Source organism: Amphimedon queenslandica, unplaced genomic scaffold (assembly GCF_000090795.2).
Source record: "Amphimedon queenslandica unplaced genomic scaffold, v1.1 AMPQUscaffold_13375, whole genome shotgun sequence".
NCBI classification, from domain to species: Eukaryota; Metazoa; Porifera; class Demospongiae; order Haplosclerida; family Niphatidae; genus Amphimedon; species Amphimedon queenslandica.
The window spans coordinates 157931-180933 of record NW_003546389.1 but is presented as its reverse complement, the minus strand read 5'-3'; the positions used below and the strand labels follow the sequence as shown (position 1 = coordinate 180933).

The window sequence follows — 23003 nt, the reverse complement described above, 5'->3', positions numbered from 1 at the left end:
GTGTTTGAGTTGTGTGGGTGCAGGCTCCAGCTAGTGCATTGTTTGTTTGTAAATAATAACTAATCATGGAGTGTTTGTTTAGAGTTAGAGATTGTTGTAGCACATAAGGACATCAATGTGTATCAAAAAATGTAATAAAAATTTGGAGTGATTTTGGAGCCATTTTTTGGAAAACACCATATGGGTATTTTTCAGAATTTTGGCATTTTCTTAAAATGGCTGCAACTTGAACAATATTTGTCTGAATCAGCTCAAACTTTCTGCACAGCATAAGTACATCAATATGCATCAGAAAATGTAATAAAAATTTGGGGTGATTTTGGAGCCATTTTTTGGAAAAACCATGGGCTATAGCCTTGGGTATTTTTCAGAATTTTGGCATTTTCTTAAAATGGCTGCAACTTGAAAAATATTTGTTGGAATCAGCTCAAACTTTCTACACAGCATAAGTACATCAATGTGCATCAGAAAATGTAATAAAAATTTGGGGTGATTTTGGAGCCATTTTTTGGAAAAACGATGCGCTATAGCCTTAAGTATTTTTTAGAATTTCGGCATTTTCTTAAAATGGCCGTAATCCAAAAATTATTTGTCGGAATTAGCTCAAACTTGCTACACAGCATGAGGACGTTATTATGTATCAGAAAATGTAATAAAAACTGGGGGTGATTTTTGGGTCATTTTTTGGAAAAACTATGGGCTTATAGCCTTGGGTATTTTTCAAAAATTGTCCCATTTTAAAAATGCTCATAGCTCAATAAGTATTTGTTTGAATCAGCTCAAACTTTCTACACAGCATAAGGGTATCAATATGCATCAAAAATGTAATAAAAATTTGGAGTCATTTCTTTAAAATTATTCCAAAAAATTGGAATTTTTTTTAATTTCGCTTTTTTCTTGCTTTTTTCAACAATTGGCTTGTTTTTAAAATGCTTATAACTTGAAGAATATTTTAGAAAGTAGTTTAAACTTTCTATATAGCATAAGCACATCAGTAATACTTATTATAATTTGTGTAATGACTTTTATATTAGTATTTTCACATCTTTGACCAAAAATTTAATTTAAATTTCCCGCTCGTGTAACGTCTAATTAGAAATAATTAGAAATAAAGTTAATACGGTATTCAGTGGGTTGTATTTGACACGCCTACATACATCACATGCATGCATACATATTGTGGACTAAGGCATAATCATGCATACGATGAGCATCATGATGAGACCATCAATCATCCACCATGCATCCTCCATAGATATGCTTCCAATGTGCCCGATTTTCCCTGGGGATTTCCCCGGTGAATCCCTGACGACCCACACTACTTTCTTGAAGTAGCTAAAATTTTATTTTAACCATTACTGCAGCCAAGCCAGCCACCGGAAGTTCATATAAATTGTGGATATCTATATCCTATTTCTCGAGCAACTGACGATCCAATCGCCGGATCCATTAGACTTTTGGCTTTGTACGTCAGTTAGAATCACTGTCACTGACTGCCAGCTAGCTCTTCCTCTTTCTGAAGACAAGATGTCACGTGTCCTAATGAAAAGCGATCTGTTGACAGAAAACAACAAGGACATTCTAGAGAAGTACGTGTGTCCTAAATGTGACGGGATCCTTAGAGACGCTGTTCAAACCAGCTGTGGCCATTGGCTGTGCCATGGTTGTGCTGAAGAGATATTTGATAAAAAGTACACATTTAAGTATTCTCCCTTATTTTATGTTTTTATCTTTCAGAGAAACCGCAACCCCATATTGTCCAAGAACAGACTGTGGAGAGGAACTCACTACTGAAGAAGGAAGACCAGTACGTCAATCATTAAAATGGATTATGTATATATACCTGAATTTTCATTCTCTCTTATCTCATTTTAGTTCTTTCGGGATCGTCGTGTTCAGAAAGAGATCAATCAAATCTCTGTAATATGTGTACATTCTAAACTTAGATGTCACTGGAACGGTAATATTGGTGAATTATTGGAGCATCTCAAGAGCTGTCCCTATGAGAAGAAAGTGATGTGTCCTCATTGTAAAGACGTTTTTTTATTATCTGAGGTTTGTGGTTAAAAGCAACCTTGTAGTTTTGCCAAACAACATACACAGAATTATTACTCTTTTTATTCAAAATAATTTTATTACATTATTCATACTACGTGACCTAATCATGAGTCCTTTCTCTTATTAGTACCAGTCACATGTCAGTCAATGTCCTCCTATACAATGTGAACCATCAAACAATCGCCCAATACAACGTTCTAATTCTTTCAACCATTCACTGCCTGAGGTTAGTATAAACTGTAATATACTGTTCAATTGGTGGGAGCTTTTAAATTTTTGAAGATTACAAAAGTAAATAAATTTTGGGCTAATTCATTGAAGAGCCTCTCCGACTTTTCTACATTTATTTGGCATGATGTTTATATTATTCATAATCTCCTTTTTTAATTTTAGGAACATATGTACTACACTGCAATTGCATTTGAATCTGAAATGAGACAATCAGTATGTAAATGCATTTATAATTGTCTGATTTTGCTTTTTCCTTTTGCTTCCACAGCAACTCTGCAGTGGACCAGGTCAGGGTGGCTCTGTTGAAGATGTCACTGACTTATCTCCAACTCTTTCTCCAATCTCATCGCTTACAGCCAATATCTCGGTTAATGAGCTAATTTATTTTTATTTGGACCTGGCACATGTGCACATTATGCATTTTGCAATTACATTGTACCGGTATTTGCTTGAAGTATATACTTGTATACATGTAAATGCACAGTAATTTAAATTGTGCCCCTCAATGGTAAGATAACAAAATATAGAGACAAATTTAAACAGTATTGTCTGTTGACTATTTTCATTATGAATTTATTCTTTCCCTTATAGTCTCTAATTCAAATCTCTGTGGCTGTGAGTGATGGTCACAACTCCACTTAAAGATCATGGGTGCAAGGAAACAGAGGAGGAGGTAAAGTAAGTATTTATTATTTAAAATGAAATATTAAAATAAGATGGTTTGTTGTCAAGTGTCAACTTGCCTTAGGGTTTAAACCTCATCTTCCTGTTTAAAAATAACTCAAGTAATGCCATATATAGGAATTGCTATTTTTAGAGTGTTAGAGCAAAATAGTGAACTTCTTATTTCCATATTTGGAAGTATACATTCATAGAAATAATCAATGAAAAATAATATTAATCATGAATTTGCTTTCCTTGTAGTACCAATCACATATTGATCAATGTCCTAAGATGATTGTCACTTGTTCTCTTAAGGATCATGGGTGCAAAGAAACTGAAGAGATGTCAAGAGAAGAATGTTGCATCAAAAACAGGAATCTATTCTCACACTTGATGATCGCTAGCATCTTGTCTTCAGGAGGGAGAAAGGAGAGAGTGATGGAGGCTACGAATCAATAAACTTTGTTCTGCTTCACCAATAGCAGCAAGGAGACTTGTCAGCACCAATAGACCAGACCCTAGAGAAAATGAGTTTGGATCCTTGGAAGATGGAGTAGCTGCATGGAGCTGATGACGAACTAATGAGTTTAGTAATGACAAAGATAACAAGAATACAAGCAGAATTAACAAAGAAGGACAGCCAAATACACACTCTACAAGATAAAGTAGCCCAACTAGAGACAACACTCTCTACTAAGATGTCTGAGAATGAAGATAGAGATTTCTGACTTTCCCTGATGGAGAATAGTAATTTTGATGGTTCTATGGTCTGGAAGATACCTCAGCTCTCTCAGCGTATGGATGATGCCAGAACTAGGAAATACATGAATGTTGCCAGTGGATGTCCTCGTTTTGTGTCCATGAATGAACTAATGCAAGGTGGATTCGTTGAAGATGATACGATATTCATTAAGGGCATTGTGAGATGAATTACAGATCGTCACTTAAACTTTAATACTAGCAAAGTTACTACTTAATCATGATCATTTATCACTCTGCATGTTGTATTATAATGAAATGAAGCCAACGTCTTTCAATCTACTGTGAATTAATAAGTCTTTTAGTGCAACATTATTAGTACTGTATACATAGTACATAGTTGCACTATTGGACCTATTGTGGTTTAAATTCATTGGCTTTGCTTCATTATGGTACATCATGCAGAATTATGAGTGGTGGTGTTTTTTGTATGGTAGTGAACTTGCTATTATTATGTTTTAGTGAATATCTGTTGTGATGGTTGCTGCTTCTCTTTCTCCTCATACATTATTTTTTGATTTATTTGTAACGATTTTTTTCTATACCCATTATAATATTACTTTTTGCATAATAGACGATACTATAGTTTACTGTCAGTCAATGTACACTCATGAATCTTATTAACTGCTTGGAGGGTGGGGCTGGCCTGATATTAATTCTGTCGTTGGTCATTAATTGGTTATTGATAACCACTCAGGACTCTCAAAGCCAGACATAATAAAATCAATGAAAAAATTAATTTGAATCTATGGCAACTGAAGTTTCATTGGCTGCAATCATAGTTGCTGATTAGCTAATAATTACCGTAACTTAGCTGAGTTGTCATATGGGGTTATCCCTGGGAAACCACCATTTACTCGCGTATGTTATATACATAAAATTTCGAATCATTTTGAATTTTATTTTGACTTTGTTTGCTTGGGATTGTTGTTGGACTGTTTCACATAAATGAATATTTGCACAAAAATAAAATCAAATTTATTACTTTTAAACGACGACCGTCGTATTCTTGATTACGTTTGTCCTAAATGCGACAATATTTTAGGAGATCCTGCCAAGACTAGCTGTGGACACTGGCTGTGCAAGGGTTGTGCCGAAGAGCTTGTGAAGAGAAATGCAGCTTGCTGTGTCTGTGAAACAGATCTTGTTGACGGAGATGGAGAGATACAAGTAAGCCCTTTGAAATTTTTGCCGGACCGCCGGCAGGTAAGACTTTGGTTTAGGGAGAATATGATAGACCGAGGGATAGACCATAGATTATATACCGTATCTATGGAGATCCTTGTGTATAGTGTCTACTATCTAATATCGCTAGATCTATAGTGCCTAGGCTACAGGCTTGTAGGCTGTAGCAGCATGTATATACACGATAAACATGCTTGCTACGGTTCATGGGGTTTAGCTGCAGGCCTAATGTCAGCGACCTGAATCACTCCTGATATCAGGCATGGACCACGGTCAGTCCTGATACAATCATGGAGTCAGTCACAGTACTGGCATGATAAGCATCTATACTGGATCAGGCCAGACCGACTTTCCTGATTCAGCAATGATAGCCATCAGGGCTGTACCAGTGGTCCAGTACTATATCAGGCCTGATCCAAGTAATTTTGGGCTAGTCTCGCGTAACAGTCCTGAATCAGGCATGGTAAAGGTGGGTTCTCAATATGACGCATTGTTTTTCATGCGCTAGCGTCACGACCGGGAGTGCTGTATAAGCCAATCGGAGTATGCGTCAATGCGTCAGAATAGAAATGTTTCCTAATCTGATGCATTGACGCATGCTCCCATTGGTTTATACAGCACTTCCGGTCATGATGGACGTGCATGCATCATATTGAAAACCCGCCTTAACTCTTGGGCGTGTACAACCCACCTTACTATCAATTTTTTTGTACTTTGTTGTCAATTTTTTGTGACAAAAAATTATAGTTATTGCGCATGCAAATGTATTACTTTTTTTGTATAGTTCACACCTGACAAGTTTTTGCGTGAGGAGATATGCTCTTTATTCATCAAATGTCCAAACAATAAGTTTGGTTGTGGCTGGGTTGATACAATCGGTGCTCTTTCTGAACATGTCAGCTGCTGCATGCACAGAAAACAAGAATGCCCTCATTGTAATGAAGATTTTGCTATGACAGAGGTTAATAGTATATAATTATTTTGAAATGAACACAGCATTAATTTCCTTATAAAGAAGTGAAAGAATTCTTTGGGTCTTTTACTTCCTTTTATGGAAAGGTATGACTTGTTAAACTTATATAGCTACCCACAAAATACTTTTTATACCCACATTGTCTAAACTTTATGAAATGTGTTTGTCCACATTTGTCTGAATTTTCAATGTTTTTTAGTATCAGCCACATGTTGATGAATGCCCAAAGATGATGGTCACGTGTCCTTTGAAAGATCATGGATGCAAGGAAACGAATGAAGTATGTTTAAAATGTAAGCTATGTATTTGAATTTTAAATATCTATTGTATAGATGACTAAAGAGGAATGCATTAATCACGTGTCATCAAAAGATGGTCTCTTTGATCATGTTGTAATGATGGTTGCTGCACTCTCTTCTCTACCAACCAATCCATTGAAGCCTGAGTCTCTTGAGTCCTTTGCCATAGAGGATGGTGTTCGTGGAGCTATTGAAAGTTTTGTGACAATTATAGCAGAACTTATAGCAGAAATAACAAAGAAAGATAGCCAGATACGCATTTTAGAGGATAAAGTGGCACAACTGGAAACTATTACAATGAGTTTTTGCTACGGTAATTTTGATGGTTCTATGGTCTGGAAGATACCTCAGTTCTCTCAACGTATGGATGATGCCAGGACTGGGAAATACACTTCAATATTTTCTCTTCCGTTCTCCTCCAGTCGCAATGGTTACAAGATGTGTCTTCGCCTCTATATCCTGGGGGATGGTATAGGAAAGGGCACTCACATGTCTTTGTTCTTTGTTGTCATGAAAGGAGAGTACGACGCTCTACTCCAGTGGCCCTTTACACACAAGGTCACCTTCAAGTTAATCAATCAGTGTGGTAAGAGAGATGCTGTTCAAGCCTTTCAACCTGATCCACTGAGCTCTTCGTTCCAGAAGCCGAAATCCGACATGAATGTTGCTAGTGGATGTCCTCGTTTTGTGTCCAAGAATGAACTAATGGAAGGTGGATTCATTGTTGATGATACGATATTCATAAAAGTCAAAGTAGATACAGCAACCTAGCATTCTTCATGAAGGATGAAGCATGCAACAGCAACTAGCATAATTTTAACCATAAAACCACTCATATTGTTATCTCATTATTATTAAGATCATTATTGCTTGTATACTATTAGCATCTTTCTTTTTATTGAAGTTGCTATATCATTATTATTATTATTTATATTATTATTATTATTAAAGCTTTACAGAGCGTACAGACACAAAATGACGCAAAAACATAAAAGACAAATTGATTATTAGACAAAACATTAAATGATGAGTCTGAAGGACACATACCAACTTGTGGCAGAGCCTAAAAAATTAATTATATGTACAACTATGACATTTGATTAGTCTTAAGATGAGTCCGAGTCTGGGTAGCGATTCCTATTGCTATTTGCTTCCCAGACTCAGACTATCTTCCACATTTCACATTCATCTTCCCCATGTCTACATTCTAATCCTAGGATTAGCTAAAAATAGATCTGGTTGGCTATAATAATAATAATAATCATTAGAATTTCAAAATTGCATCCTAAAATTTATTACACGACTATTCATATTATCACTTCTCAGGATTGTTTTATAGCAGTCATGATGGATACTTCCTATCTTTGCTATGGTCTTATTTGCTATGACATTATTTATTTTACTTGCCCATGTCAGATCCCTCGGCAATGAACACTAATCTCTTGACTCTCACCTGCTTTAGTTACTAGAAAATACTATTTTTTACTTTTGCTCAGAGGCTATTTTCATTGTCAATCTTCAAAATTTCAAAGTTGGCAATGCATGTAGATCTAGATTAAATTAATTTATTAATAGCAGGAAATTAAGGATGGCTATTTTAAAGTCAGTGTAGCAAGGCTTAAAGTAAAAAACAAGTCAGGAGTTTTCTAGCAGCAACATAAAGTTGAGATTCTGCTTTTTCCCAGCTAATAATCTACGAGGCTGAGCCCTTGAATGTTTTACATTGTTTCTAGTTTATTAATAGCAGGAAATTAAGGATAATAATAGCATTTCCTTTTACAGTCTTTTTCCAATTTCCGCTTGTGGTAATTGGGGCGAGCATGAGCGAGACCCACACTAATCTAGGTCTATCATAGATATTATAGACTACGTAACCGGGATTGGAAACAGATCACGTGATCCCATTCAAATCAATGTAACTATTCAGGTACAGTCTCTGTGACAGTGAGAGGCGGACGAAAATGCCTGACATGGCTGGAAAGAATGGTCTCTAGTGAAGTCCCGCAAGCTATTTCACCTGTACTTGGGCTCTTATAATATACTCACATGTTTATATTTTTCTTTGGTACAAAAATAAAATGTGTTAGCTGTGTAAAAACAGGTGTTTAAAGCAAGTGCGCTCCCCGTGACAAGAGATAATGTCTTATTCTCCCTCCTGCAAACAAGCTTTAGCTACCCCAGTTTCATTTTATGATTAAAACTATGCACAAGGCCATGCTACATGAGAATAGACTGGTTAGTTCTGCCTGCCATATTACTGAGAGCAGAAATCCACCAAAATAACGCCAAAAAGCGGCCGATCTGTTGTACCTCTCCCGAGCGAACTAAGCATAGAGACACGAAGAGAAAGGTACCATCGTGATCTCTGGTATTTTCTTTATGCGATTAAGCTACTTAGAACCAGCTACATCACAGTATATTATTAATACAGCTCATCAAACATAACAATTCTTTAAGATTTTCACCATTTTGATGCAAATTCATGCAATTTCATGCATTAATAAGCACACAGTCTGTACACGTGACGTCATCAGTTTCCAATCCCGGTTACGTAGTCTATAATATCTATGATAATAATGGGTCTATTTGCGTTACGTCTTGTTTATGAACGGAAGAATACGAAAATTAAATTAGTATACTATCATTAATAAATTTGGACCACGTGGGCAAAATTAATCTAGAGGGTGTGGTCAAAAAGAGCAAGATGGCGGAAATTTTAACGTGGCAAACTCAGATTGAGTTTCTAACAGTTAGACAAGAGAGAGGGGCTGTCTAAAGCATCTCTAAAGGCTGAAGAACTTAAAAGCAGTTTGATCTAAGACTCCTCTAGATTAGTCCTCTCATTGAAAGAATTTAAATTGTGAGAGAAGCTTGATTAGAAGTTTCAGTAGCTTGTCACATTTTCTCAAAGTATTAGGACAGTTCATCCTTGTCACTTTTACTAGGTCATTTTGGTCAGTGGTGTTAAATAGTGGGTTTGCTCTGTTCAGACCACGCCGGACTATGAGGATGGGGTCTGAATATGCCGCATGCACGTTAAGAGCTGGATTGATTTTATTTCAGTAGTTTTATATCAAAAAGATGTTAATTGATGGAAGCTTGATTAAAAGTTTAGCCTGGCACATTTTTTTCAAAGTGACAGGATAGTTCATCCTTGTCTCTTTTACTGGGTTATTTTGGTTGTGTTAACTGGTGTGTTTGCTCTGTTCAGACCCCGGCCATGAGGCCGGGGTCTGAATATGCATGCAGGCTAAGAGCTGGATTTATTATAATTTTAATCTTATCAAACAATGTGAATTGATGGCTCGCCCCCTCAATGTTTACATTCACCTAGTGTAGTAAATTTTATTCATTATTGAGTGGCTCACGTGTGCTATGCAAACAAAAATGGGCAGGGAATGGGTGGGGCAGTACTATGGCATATAGCTATATAGATGACTAGTCCAGTCACGTCAGTTGATTGTCCACATCTTTGCACAAGTAGTCTGATGTCTGATCGTAGTCTGATGGTTGATGTTGATTTAGTCTTGCTCGCTGGGGTTCCCCCCGGGGAGTCCCCTGGTGGACTCCCTTCATTATCTCGTTATAAATAACGAAAGGGTGGAGTGCCCCCTCGAGCAGCTCAGGCAGCCCATACTGTAAATGGCGCGTGTCTTAATGAAAAGCGATCTGTTGACAGAAAACAACAAAGACATTCTAGAGAAGTACGTGTGTCCTAAATGTGACGGGATCCTTAGAGACGCCGTTCAGACCAGCTGTGGCCATTGGCTGTGCAATTGTTGTGCTGAAGAGATATTTGACAAGAAGTATATATATACATCTTTACGTATTCTCCCTTTATGTTTGTTATTTTGTTATTCCAGAAAAACAACCCCATATTGTCCAAGAACAGATTGTGAAGAAAAACTCACTACTGAAGATGGAAGACCAGTATGTCAATGATTAAAATTGATTATGTACAACTTAATAACTTCTCTCTCTCTCTAGTTCTTTCCTGATCGCTTCGTTTGTAAAGAGATCAATCGTGTCTCTATAATGTGTCCTAATCGTAGATTTGGATGTGAATGGAATGATATATTTGGCAAATTATTGGAACATCTCAACAGCTGTGTCTATGAGAAAGAAGAGTGTCCTCATTGTAAAGAAAGATTTTCTTTGTCTGAGGTTTGTAGTTACTTTGATCGGATTGATCTACACTTTATTTCTTGGCTATGCATGCTTGTAGATAATAGCAGGGGCGTATCCAGAAATTATGAAAGGGGTACTGAGGATGCACAAAGTGCTCCGCAATTTTGCCCACACCCGGTAAAATGGTGTTTTCCTTCATTTTTGTGAATTACGGGTGAGGTCAAGATATACCGTATAGTGGTTTTATTTTGTTGGTATAAAATTTTGGAATCCTACCTTCTGCAGCTATTTTTACTAGTGTGCCACACCTCTTTTGTGGAATTTAATTTTGCGAATTTAATGAAAACGCGAAATTTATTTCCTGTGAAATATAACCCCTATACAGTATTCAAGCATACTGGTACTTCTGACGACTTCTGGTCACTCCTTAAAGCACTAGAAACTGCTGAAATCATGATAAGGGGGCTAGATAACTTTGTTAGGAGGCTTGGTAGTGAGGAAAGAGTCCAGGATTTGATTAATTTTTTTTTCTGAGCCCAGCCATGAGGGGGGTGCTCAAGCCCCCTCAGCCCCTCCCCTTGGATACGCCCCTGAACAGTATCTACTCTTGGTACTACTTTATCATTATTACCTCATAGTCATACTGCATGATATAATTGATTCCTTTTGTAACATTGAGTCTTTTCTCTTTTTTAGTACCCGTCACATGTTAATCAATGTCCTTTGAGCAATACCATACATGTAGCATCTGTGCAACCAAGCAGCTACACAAGTGAACCAGGATCCCGCTTCATTCACAGCTCACCTGAGGTTGGTATATGAACTGTAATGTCGTACAGTACCAAATTTTTAGTGGCTGTAAATTATGGGTTTCACAATTTTTTGAAGATTTGGAAAATGAGGCTAATTGACAAATTCATTAATGAGGTTTATGGCCCTCAAAATTTTGTATACTGTAAATTTTGGGCCTCTCTAACCTTTCTACATTTAATCGGCAAAAAATTTATTTTTATAATTTCCTTTTTTATTTTAGAAAGATTCTGAGAATGAATCTTATTGCACTCTGTTTGCAAGTGTTGAAGAACCACTCGGACCTTCAGTATGTGTGAATGCATTTCTGATCTTTTGATCTTTGCTTCCACAGCAATACTGCAATGAAGAACAGGGTCAGAGTCACGGTCGTGACAATCTCACTATCACTGAATTATCACCAGCTGGATCACTTAAAGTCACATTATGCCCTCATTGCAATTCAAATATCTTAACATCAGAGGTTAGTGCTGACTAGACCTGGCACATTCACATTATAAATTTCATTGGCAATTTCTTAAACTATAGACCAGTTGGTGCTAAGTATATTATAATTATATCCACCGTGATACCGTAAATAAAGTAAAATTTTCCTGCCGCCATTTTGGAGTCCTGGTTCCAATGGTTTTCTATGGAGCGATTGGAAAAGAGCTTATTCTCTAAAAACTGCTGTATTTATTTGTTACAGCAATATTGCTACTGCTTACTGACCATCATCCAGTGTCTAGAGTTGGCTCATGGACTTTAATAAGTGCCACTAGGACCTATAGAAGCAAAGATATTGCTTTCTCCCATTCTACTCTTAGTAAACTATGACTCCAAAATGGCTGTAGGAAAATTTTACTTTATTTACAGTGTCACAATGAATACTGTATACTGGGAAATTTTCGAGTAGCCAAATTTTTGCGGATTTTGCGTTTTCTTGTTCCGTCGCGAAAATAAAAATTGTGAAATTCTGAATTCACATTGCCACGTGGTGGAGTTTACAACCTATTCGTGAAAATATTATTTCGTGAAATCTTACAAATGCAAAATTTGTGAAGTACAGTATACTCAAAATTCTATGAATAATATACTTAGCACCAACTGGTCTATACTGTACCTGTAAATGCAGAGTGCCACGCTCTTATTTAAACCGCACCCCCAGGCTCACTGACCTTTAACAAACTAGCTTTAGTATGGTATGGTAGGATGTAGTAGTATGGTAAAAAGATGCCATAAAGTATAGAAACTAATTTCAACATTAATCATTATTGTCTGTTAATTATCATGTTGCATTTAACTATGAATTCATGCTTTCTCTTATAGGTTGATAATCACATGTGCATTGCCACATCTCCCGTTAAAGATCAAGGGTGCAAGGAAACAAAGGAGGTTAGTAAAGCAATATTATTAAAAGTATTTTAAAAATATAAAAATAGGGAGAAGAACTCACTGCTGAAGAAGGAAGATCAGTATGTCTATTTATAAAGTGGTTACTAAAACTTATCGTCGTTTTTCTTTCTCTCAGTTTTTCCCTGATAAATTTGTTAGGAAAGAAATTAGTAGTTTTGTAGTCGCTTGTATTAATCATAAGTTTGGTTGCAGTTGGGAAGGAAAGATGGGTGAACTTGGTAACCATCTTGGGAACTGTGAACATAACAAGACTGAATGCAAGCACTGCAATCAAGCATTCTCTCCATTAGAGGTGAGTGGGGTACTTGTCTCAGAGTGAAACCTCAAATACAGCTGCATTTTGAATTGACTTCCTGTTTAAAAATAGCTCTGTTAAGCAATGCCATAATAGGCATTGCTATTTTGAGACTACTGGGCCAGCTTGCGCCTTGTGGGCTTCTTAAGTTATTCCCTTTTATTTGGGGGGGAGGAGTATTAATAACCATAATCAAATTAATCATGAATTCACTTTCTTTATAGTACCAGTCTCATGTTGATCAATGTCCTAAGATGACTGTCGCTTGTCCTCTCAAAGATCATGGGTGCAAGGAGACAGAGGAGATGTCAAGAGAAGAATGCATTGAGCATGTTGCATCAAAAACAGGAACCTATTCTCACCTTTTGATGATCGCTAGCATCTTATCTTCAATAGTACCATCAAGTTCTACTGATGCTAAGGAGGGAGAAAGGAGAAGCTACGTTGAGAGTGATGGAGGCTATGAATCGATGTCTAGTAAAGTTCTTTCTGCTTCACCAAAGGCAATCAAAAGATATGTCAGCACTGATGGACCAGACCCTAGTGGAAATGACTTGGGTTTTTCGGAAGATGAAGTAGCTGGAACAGTAGGAAGATATGAAGGAATTGGAGGAGGAAGAGTTGATGACAAACTGATGAGTTTAGTCATGACAAAGATAACAGGGGTACAAGCAGAATTAACAAAGAAGGACAGTCAAATACACACTCTACAAGATAAAGTAGCCCAACTGGAGACAACACTCTCTACTAAGATGTCTGAGAATGAAGATAGAGATTTCCGACTTTCCCTGATGGAGAATAGTAATTTTGATGGTTCTATGGTCTGGAAGATACCTCAGTTCTCTCAGCGTATGGATGACGCCAGGACTGGAAAATACACTTCAATATTTTCTCTTCCGTTCTATAGCAGTCGTTATGGTTACAAGATGTGTCTCCGCCTCTACATCCTGGGGGATGGTATAGGAAAGGGCACTCATATGTCTTTGTTCTTTGTTGTCATGAAAGGAGAGTTTGATAACATACTCCAGTGGCCATTCACACACAAGGTGACCTTCAAGCTAATCAATCAATGTGGTGCTCGTGACATCATGGACATATTCCAACCTGATCCACTCAGCTCTTCATTCCAGAAGCCGAAATCAGATATGAATGTTGCCAGTGGATGTCCTCGTTTTGTGTCCATGGATGAACTAATGCTAGATGGTTTTATCCTGGGTGACACCATATTCATAAAAGCTGAAGTGGACACTGCTATGATGTGTCATCCATGATAGCATGACGGCATTGAGAGCCTAGACCAGTTATTATGATTGCACTACTGACTACATAGCTAAATCACTGTTCATAATCCTGCTGTGTTATAATGAAGTGGTTGATTTACAGTGTGGATCAACTAGTTAGCATTATGATTTTGGCTAGTTGTAAATCTTTGCTTTATTATAATGCAATGGAATAATGGACAGTGATGTAATTTTTGTGTCAGTGGAGTTTATTCTTTATTTTCTCTGTTCCAAGCTCTCATGCCTAATTTATAATAATGATAATAATAATAATTATTATTATATTTATATTTATTGTTATTGTTTATTTGTTTATTATGAAAAAAACATCATGATGCAAAGGTACCGCCCACGCTGGAAGGAGGGGCTTGCAGATTGTATATATAAGTGGAAGTGGCTATGGTCAAGTTTACAAATTAGCAGGCTACTGAGGGCAGTAGTCAGTACTTTTTGTTTGTGCTGAGATAAAGGATAAGACTGGGCCTGAGCAGCACAGATGCACTCGTTAAAATTTGTTTCCTGTACAACTTGCAGCATTTACGAAGTTCTGAATTTGGGTCAGTGCTTTGTGGGGCGTGGCTTTGTTTTGGACCTCTTGTGCTGTGCATAGTGCTTGAGTAAGTCATTCATGTAAGCTACCAGGTTTGCAACGAGCAAGCTGAAAACTATTTTGCAAATTCATTCTTTTCAACTGATCTTTTTCATTGCAGGTTGCTGCAGTCAGTACTGCTGCATAAAAAAGCACCATCAGCAGTTAGGATCGATGAAAACTTACTTTTACTTGTTATCTTAAGTGCAGAGAAGGACCACCAACAGGGGAATTCCCAGGGAAAGGACCAACTCTTAACGAACTTTTTTCCTCGTAGAGAGTGTCTAACCATACTCTGACCAATCAGATGGGAGATTTGCATCACATGACCACATCCCACCTTCCTGTTTTACATGACTTTACAATGTTCTCACCGATCATGTTTCATCGAATTCAAGTTTCAGGCTTGCAGCCTATGGCTACTAAGGCTACCATTTTGTCTTTAGCAGGAAAAAACAAGGATCATTTGGAAAAATACAGCTGTCCTGTTTGTGCCTGCATTCTCCAAGAAGCTGTTCAGATAAGCTGTGGCCACAGGCTTTGCAGCCATTGTGCAGAAAATTATTTTCCTAGAACTAAACTGTAAGTCAAAATAACTGAACCACATTCACTATAGTCATTAATCATTTTCAGGAAGGAAACAGTAGTTTGCCCAGATAAAGATTGTGGACAAGAGCTTACCTGTAATTTTGTAAGTCATTTTGCATCCAAAACATGAAATCAGTGATTTAGGTAACATAAATGACTGGTTCTCTTCTATTTTTAGTTCTTTCCTGATCAATCTATTTGCAAAGAAATTAAGAAATTGACTTTTAAAAAGGGTTGCTCCAGTGATTTGACTGACCATTATTGTCCAGAAGTTAAGGTTGGTGTTACAAATGCAGCCTGGGTCTTTGGCCAAATTTTTGCCAGAGCAACTGTAATAGTGCAAGTTTTGTATCATGAGTTTTGCCCTGCAAGTGCCTTTGTGTAGCATTTAGTGTATTAAGATGGTGTACAATGTTATACAGTGTATTGTGTATTATAAATCTTATACCTTGTATCATAGTGCATATACTGTTAAATTTATACAGCATAATAATACAAGATGTAATAATACAAGATGTAATAACTTAATAATAATAATAATAACTAAACTATAATCAGATATTTATGGTGCCACAACTAGCATGTCAGTGCACCATGAAATGGAATGAACTGAATGTAGTGAATGCAACAACACCACCATGGAAGTTTAATGTCATAACTTGAGTGTCTCATTACATGTTGACACTTGACTTTATTTTTATTATAGCATCCACAATCACATGATGAAAAGTATCCTACTCCTGAGACTTCCCCTGGAAAATATGATTTCATCTCATCAAAAGTAAGCTAGGACATACATACATAAAAGCATAATTGAGTTATTCCATTTTTTTATTCCACTGTAGGTGATAAAACCCACCCTAAAGGAGAATCACCATTTGATAGCAAATTTAGCATTACCATCTCCTGTCAAATCTGCTCACTCATACTCTGAAGGTGATGACCTTTTTGTAAGCAGTTGTGGTGATAAAAATTATATAAGGAGATTTGTTCTTCCTGAACGCCCCAACGAGATCTTGCATGATGAAATCTCTGAGAGAAGGAGAAGTGTGGAACTTTGTTATGCTGCATGTCAAGTCAGAGGAGATGATCAAGATTTGCAAGACAAAATGGACCAGCTAGAAAGGAACAATACTGCTCTAATAGATAAAGTCAATGATGTAGAATCTCGCATTACGACTCTAGAGAGAGTTACCTTCAACAGTACTAAGGTGTGGAAAATTGATCAGCTCCAACAACGAATGAATGATGCTAGTGCAGGAAAATGTACTTCAATTGATTCATCCCCATTTTATTCTAATCCACATGGTTACAAGATGTGCCTTTGCCTCTACATCCTGGGGGATGGTATAGGAAAGGGCACTCATATGTCTTTGTTCTTTGTTGTCATGAAAGGAGAGTTTGATAACATACTCCAGTGGCCATTCACACACAAAGTTACCTTCACACTAATCAATCAGTGTGGTGCTCGTGATGTTGTTGATGTCTTCCAACCTGATCCATTGAGCTCTTCATTCCAGAAGCCAAAATCAGATATGAATGTTGCCAGTGGATTTCCTCGCTTTGTGTCCATAAAGGAACTAATGCAAGATGGATTCATTGAAGATGATGCCATATTCATAAAAGCTGAAGTGGATACTGTCTCTAGTATCAAATATAACACTATATAACTCTCGTGCAGGAACATGAAAGTTTGGTGATTGTAAACTTGTATTATGTTTTGTAATGTAATTTCATAGTTTTCACATTATTAATAATTTTTGAGCTTATTATTATTATTATTATTATTATTATCATTATTATTATTATTATTATTATTATTATTATTATTATTATTATTATTATTATTATTATTATTACTAGCCAATGCCAGCGGGAAGAGACCAGATGGGATCACAATGGTCCCTTGGAAGTCTGGAAGGCCCTTGGTATGGGATGCTACATGCCCGGACACCCTTGCTCCTTCATATGTGAATGTCGCGGTCCGTGGCCCCGGGTCAGTGGCAACTGCGGCTGAAAAGAAGAAGTGTGACAAATATCTGTCCCTTGGCAGAGATTACTTCTTCACACCTATAGCCATCGAAACCCTAGGAGCCATAGGCCCGGCATCTTTGAAATTCCTCAAAGAGCTCAGCTTCAGAATTCGTGAGTATTCTGGTGAGGTCTCGTCATTTGCATATTTGTTACAGCGCCTCTCTGTCGCAATCCAAAGAGCCAATGCAGTCTGTGTCATGGGGTCCCTCTCTGAGACATCACCATCCTCTGACTCCTTTTTCATTTCCTAACTGTCACTTTATCTATCTTATTATTATTATTGTCATAGTTATTGTTGTTGTTGTTGTTATTATTGTTGTTGTTATTGTTGTTGTTTTTGTTGTTGTTGTTTGTTGTTTGTTGTTGTTGTTTGTTGTTTGTTGTTGTTGTTGTTGTTGTTGTTATTATTATTATTGTTATTGTTATTATTATTATTATTATTATTATTATTATTATTATTGTTATTATTATTATTATTATTATAATTATTATTATTATTTCAAATTATTATTATTATTATTATTATTATTATTAATATTATTATTATTAATATTAGGCCACTCCAATAAGATTCATAGTTTCCCATTACAGAGGCGGGCCTGATGCGGGCGGGCGGGTTTGTTCATTTTCATTAAATTTATTCATTATCAGCTGCATAAATTGCTTGTATAATCAATGAAAAACCGCAATAATGAATAGCGATGCGGCCCCATGCGGGCGGGTAATGGGAAACAAGGAATCAAATTGGAGTGGCCTTATTATTATTATTAATATTATTATTATTATTATTATTATTATATTATTATTATTATTGTTTTTGTGGTGCTTCTGTCTCCATTAAAAATTTTCTTCTTATTATTATTATTTTATTATTATTATTATTATTATTATTATTATTATTATTATTATTATTATTATTATTTTATTATTATTATTATTATTATTATTATTATTTTATTATTACCTCAAATCTTAATGACTGCAGCTCATTGTCATCTCCTGGATCAGTGTCTAAAATTATTATTATTATTATTATTATTATTATTATTATTATTATTATTATTATTATTATTATTATTATTATTATTAGTTGTTGTTGTTGTTGAAATACAACTTAAGAGGTCTAATGATTAAATAATTGAATTCTATAGGTGTGCTTGTAGTTCTTTCATAAAAACAATTCATTGTTAATTATTTGGGCGTGGCCGATCCAATAAAGTCTTCGCCACGCCCAAATCCTTCAACTCAAAATGGCGTCCAGCAAGAGAGGAAAGAGTAAAAAAGGTTTTCTACGACTAAGTAACAAAGAAGTGGCTGTAATGGAAGATGGAGACTACTCTGGATCAGAGATAGAACTATTAGACGTGTCTGAAATGAGAGGGAATGGGAGCCTACTAAAAGAATCGCTACCGCTAGGTATTGGAAAGGGCACTCATATGTCTTTACTCTTTGTTGTCATGAAAGGCTCAAGAGTTTGATTAACATTCTTTAGTTGCCTTTTACTTACAAGGTTTTTCAACCTGATCTGTTGAGCTCTTCGTTCCGAAGCCGAAATCAGATATGAATGCTGCCGGTGGATGTCCTCGTTTTGTGTCCATGAATGAACTAGATCTAATTCAAAATGGTATATTGGGTGGTACGATATTCATAAAAGACAAAGTTGACATTGCTACTATCAGTATCATGTGTCATCCATAACAGCATAACGGCACTGAGGCTTTAAAGCAGTTATCATAGTTGCACTGTGTCTATAGTTAGATCATTGTCTGTTGTACTATAATGAATGGGTTGATTCACAGTGGATCAACTATAGTCATATCTTGTGTAGTGACCTAACCCTTTTGCATTGATTGTGGTACCTTTGCTTTATTGTAATGCATGAATGTTGAAGTGATTTTGCTACAGGTATTGCCCTAAGCTCTCATGCCCAATTTATTTGATTTTTGTTGGTAATAACTTATTCAAGAACTTTGATTATGAAAAAATTATTCCAAACAATATTTGCAGTAGCATCACACAGAGCTAGGAATAATCAGGCATGTGATAGACTATATCTGTTCTGCAAGTATCAGACCTGCTTGAGCAACTAGGCTGATTTAGTACTGACCATCTAATTTGTAGCTGGCAATTATTAATAACATTGAAAGTGGATATTAGAGTAGAATATATTTTATTTACTCTTGTGGCAGTAGATCTATTATAGTAATAGTAAGGTTGTGGATAAAAAAAATACAGGGGGTTTCCCGGGGGAAGTACCTATGAGTGTCTGAAAGTGATAGTGGATAAAAGCCAGCCTTCTGTCAGTCTTGTTCGCGGTGTCTTGTTTAAGGAAATTGGAGGCTGATGTCATACAGGAAAGTAAAAAGAAGTGATTTGGTGGAAGGCAACAAGGAGGAGTTAAAAAAATACGAGTGTCCCAAATGTGAGCACATACTAACAGACGCAGTACAGATTAGCTGTGGGCACTGGTTGTGTCATGATTGTGCAGAAGGAATATTTCAAAAAATGTGAGACGATGATTAGACTATATGGCATATTTATTTTTGTTTTGTAAAGGGAAGGGACACCATATTGTCCTAGAACAGAATGTGGAGAAGGGCTCACTTTTGAAGAAGTATGTCTATTAATAAAGCCTTGAATAAAGCACTACTTAATGTTGTGTCTCTTTCTCTCAGTTTTTTCCTGATAGATTTGTTAGGAAAGAGATTAATCGTTTCATAGTCGCTTGTATTAATTGCAAGTTTGGTTGCGGATGGGAAGGAATGATGGGTGAACTTGGTAACCATCTTGGGAACTGTGAACATAACAAGACTGAATGTAAGCACTGCAATCAAGCATTCTCTCCATTGGAAGTGAGTCTTAAAATACAGCTACACCTATAGGCTACTTCCTGTCTTTTGGTCTCCTTATTTGGAATAACTATTATTCATAACAATAATCAATGAAGCATAACATTAATAATGAATTCACTTTCCTTATAGTATCAGTCTCATGTTGATCAATGTCCTGAGATGACTGTCACATGTCCTCTTAAAGATCATGGGTGTGAAACAGAAGAGGTAAGTAACTTGAATTTAAACTCAATCAAATCCTAAAGGGACACGTTCACGGAAGCACATCATCTTGAAAAGTAAGGCAAAATGGCTACTTGAGTGGCTACTTGTAATGTTCCTGGTGTTTCTTCACTAAAAAAAAAAGAAAAAAAAGGACACTCATATGTCTTTGTTTTTCGTTGTCATGAAAGGAGAGTTCGTCACTCCAGAAGCCAAAATCAGATATGAATGCTGCCAGTGGATGTCCTCGTTTTGTGTCCATGAATGAACTAATGGAAGGTGGATTCATTGTTGATGATACAATATTCATAAAGGTCAAAGTGGACACTGCTACGATATGTGATCCATGGCATCATGATGGCATTGAGAGCTTCACAGCAGTTCTTATAATTGCATTGTGTACCTACTACCTATCACTAAATCACTGTAACCATCATGATCCTGCTGTATTATAATGAGAAGTGGTTGGTTTACTGTGGATCAACTAGTCATTATTTTTTGGTCTTGTCTTGCATAGTGTGACCCTAGTACCCTCCTGTGTGGTTGAGGTACTACCCTATCTCCCATGCATTGAGTGTAATTGGGGTACTGTAGGGCTCCTTTTTTTGAGGGCTGTAAATTTCAACCCTTGAAAAAGGCGCCCTGCTTTATGAGCTATATGCAAGTACTAGTCACCATTATAATTTTGGCTAGTTGTAAATCTTCCCTTTTATTATAATGCAATAGAATTATGGACAGTGAAGTGATTTTTGTAGTGACCAGTACATTTATTGCAATTTTATAGGTTACTGTTGTAAGCTCTTGTTTACTTATTCATTGAATGATTATTGATTATGTATAATTAATAATTATTTATTAATTACTTTTGTAAGTCATTTTGCATCAAAAACATGAAATCAGTGATTTAGGTAACATAAATGGCTGGTTCTCTTCCATTTTTAGTTCTTTCCTATTGATCAATCTATTCACAAAGAAATTGAGAAATTGACTTTTGAGTGTTCTGATTGTGATTGGAAGGGTTCCAATGGCCATTATTGTCCAGTAGTTGAGTCTTTGGCCAAATTTTTAAGAACTTTAGTATAGTGCAAATTGTCTTCATGTAGTTTTCAGTCATCATCCAGTTTTTTGTGCGAATGCTTTTGTGCATAAAATACCTTTATGTAGCATAAAGTATATTGATATTATGCATAGTGTATATGTTATGTGTACAGTGTATTGTTTATTACTGTGCACACCTTGTACCATATAGTGCATATAGATTTATTATTTACTTTTATTTACTCTTGATAGTAATAGTTAATCAATGTAAGTTGCAAACAGTTAACTATGATCAAAAATGAAATTAATGCAGGGAATATAACAATACCACCATGGAAGTTCTTAATAGTAAACTATATGTGTCACATTACATGTTGACACTCGACTTTATTCTTTATTTTATTATAGCATCCTACTCCTGAGACTTCCCCTGGAAAATATGATTTCATCTCATCCAAAGTAAACTAGGACATACATACATCAAAGCATAATTCCATTTTTATTCCATTTTAGGTTAAAAAACCCACCCTAAAGGAGAATCACCTTTTGATAGCAAATTCAGCATTACCATCTCCTGTCAAATCTGCTCACTCATACTCTGAAAGTCATGACCTTATTGTAAGCAGTTGTGGTGATAAAAATTATTTGAGAAGATTTGTTCTTGCTGAACGCCCCAACGAGATCTTGCATGATGAAATCCCTGAGAGAAGAAGTATGGAACTTTGTTATGCTCCATGTCAAGTCAGAGGAGATGATCAAGATTTGCAAGACAAAATAGGCCAACTAGAAAGGAACAATACTGCTCTAATAGATAAAGTCAATGATGTAGAATCTCGCATTACGACTCTAGAGAGAGCTACCTTCAATGCTACTAAGGTGTGGAAAATTAAGCAGCTCCAACAACAAATAAATGATGCTATGGCAGGAAATTGCACCTCAATTGATTCCTCCCCATTTTATTCTAATCCCCTGAATTCGCATGGTTACAAGATGTGTCTTCGCCTCTACATCCTGGGGGATGGTATAGGAAAGGGCACTCATATGTCTTTGTTCTTTGTTGTCATGAAAGGAGAGTTTGATAACATACTCCAGTGGCCATTCACACACAAGGTGACCTTCAAGCTAATCAATCAGTGTGGTGCTCGTGATATTATGGATGTATTCCAACCTGATCCATTCAGCCCTTCCTTCCAGAAACCAAAATCAGATATGAATGTTCCTTATGGATGTCCTCGTTTTGTGTCCATAAAGGAACTAATGCAAGGTGGATTCATTGAAGATGATGCCATATTCATAAAAGCTGAAGTGGATACTGCCTCTAGTATCAAAAATAACACTTTATAACTCTCGTGCAGGAACATGAAAGTTTGGTAGATTATAAACTTGTATTATGTTTTGTAATGTAATTTTATATAAAATAATTGTCACATTATTAATAATTTGTGAGCTTATTATTGTTATTATTACTATTGGATTTTTGAAATACGACCTAAGAGGTCTAGTGATTAAATTAATAAATTCTATAGATCTACTATTCTTTTTTTTTTCATAAAATTCAGTGTTGATTATTAATTAATTGAAAGTCTAAAAAAGTGAAAGTTATGCATCTTTGGGCGTGGCCGATC

The 23003-nt window shown here is 36.2% G+C and overlaps 3 protein-coding genes across 4 annotated transcripts; all 3 read left to right on the top strand.

Moving 5' to 3' along the window:
- The first annotated feature begins 1182 nt into the window (after positions 1 to 1182).
- Positions 1183 to 22894, top strand: LOC100636957 (TNF receptor-associated factor 3-like). Of its 2 annotated transcripts, none has more exons than XM_019997317.1 (6): positions 1183 to 1691; positions 1738 to 1807; positions 19963 to 20139; positions 20269 to 20346; positions 21787 to 21837; positions 21892 to 22890. In XM_019997317.1, exons 1-6 carry the CDS (start codon positions 1528 to 1530, stop codon positions 22720 to 22722), a joined length of 1371 nt encoding a protein of 456 aa, XP_019852876.1. In that variant the 5' UTR covers positions 1183 to 1527; the 3' UTR covers positions 22723 to 22890. The 2 variants fall into 2 exon arrangements, with proteins under 2 accessions (XP_019852876.1, XP_019852877.1); XM_019997318.1 differs by lacking the exons at positions 1183 to 1691; positions 1738 to 1807 and adding exons at positions 19623 to 19794; positions 19844 to 19901 and having other exon boundaries at positions 21892 to 22894.
- LOC100637211 (TNF receptor-associated factor 6-like) lies at positions 4611 to 6218 on the top strand. Its single transcript, XM_019997324.1, has 3 exons — positions 4611 to 4881; positions 5681 to 6149; positions 6202 to 6218. The coding sequence occupies exons 1-2, from the start codon at positions 4660 to 4662 to the stop codon at positions 5870 to 5872; spliced, it is 414 nt and encodes a 137-aa protein (XP_019852883.1). The 5' UTR covers positions 4611 to 4659; the 3' UTR covers positions 5873 to 6149; positions 6202 to 6218.
- On the top strand, positions 9639 to 16987 carry LOC100637085 (TNF receptor-associated factor 2-like). The gene is made up of 11 exons (XM_019997315.1): positions 9639 to 9974; positions 10032 to 10098; positions 10156 to 10332; positions 10993 to 11106; positions 11330 to 11395; positions 11441 to 11569; positions 12415 to 12480; positions 12528 to 12560; positions 12617 to 12793; positions 13021 to 13740; positions 16588 to 16987. Exons 1-11 carry the CDS (start codon positions 9811 to 9813, stop codon positions 16921 to 16923), a joined length of 2049 nt encoding a protein of 682 aa, XP_019852874.1. The 5' UTR covers positions 9639 to 9810; the 3' UTR covers positions 16924 to 16987.
- Positions 22895 to 23003: the final 109 nt, after the last annotated feature.

Excerpts from the sequence above, each read along its gene's own strand:
- LOC100636957 (XM_019997317.1), top strand. The coding sequence starts at position 1,528 with ATGTCACGTGTCCTAATGAAAAGCGATCTGTTGACAGAAAACAACAAG. Across the intron at positions 1,808-19,962 it reads CTACTGAAGAAGGAAGACCA|TTTTTTCCTGATAGATTTGT; the intron begins GTACGTCAATCA and ends TCTTTCTCTCAG. Across the intron at positions 21,838-21,891 it reads ATGATTTCATCTCATCCAAA|GTTAAAAAACCCACCCTAAA; the intron begins GTAAACTAGGAC and ends ATTCCATTTTAG.
- LOC100637211 (XM_019997324.1), top strand. The coding sequence starts at position 4,660 with ATGAATATTTGCACAAAAATAAAATCAAATTTATTACTTTTAAACGAC. Across the intron at positions 4,882-5,680 it reads ACGGAGATGGAGAGATACAA|TTCACACCTGACAAGTTTTT; the intron begins GTAAGCCCTTTG and ends TTTTTTGTATAG.
- LOC100637085 (XM_019997315.1), top strand. The coding sequence starts at position 9,811 with ATGGCGCGTGTCTTAATGAAAAGCGATCTGTTGACAGAAAACAACAAA. Across the intron at positions 12,561-12,616 it reads CTGCTGAAGAAGGAAGATCA|TTTTTCCCTGATAAATTTGT; the intron begins GTATGTCTATTT and ends TCTTTCTCTCAG. Across the intron at positions 12,794-13,020 it reads AAGCATTCTCTCCATTAGAG|TACCAGTCTCATGTTGATCA; the intron begins GTGAGTGGGGTA and ends CTTTCTTTATAG.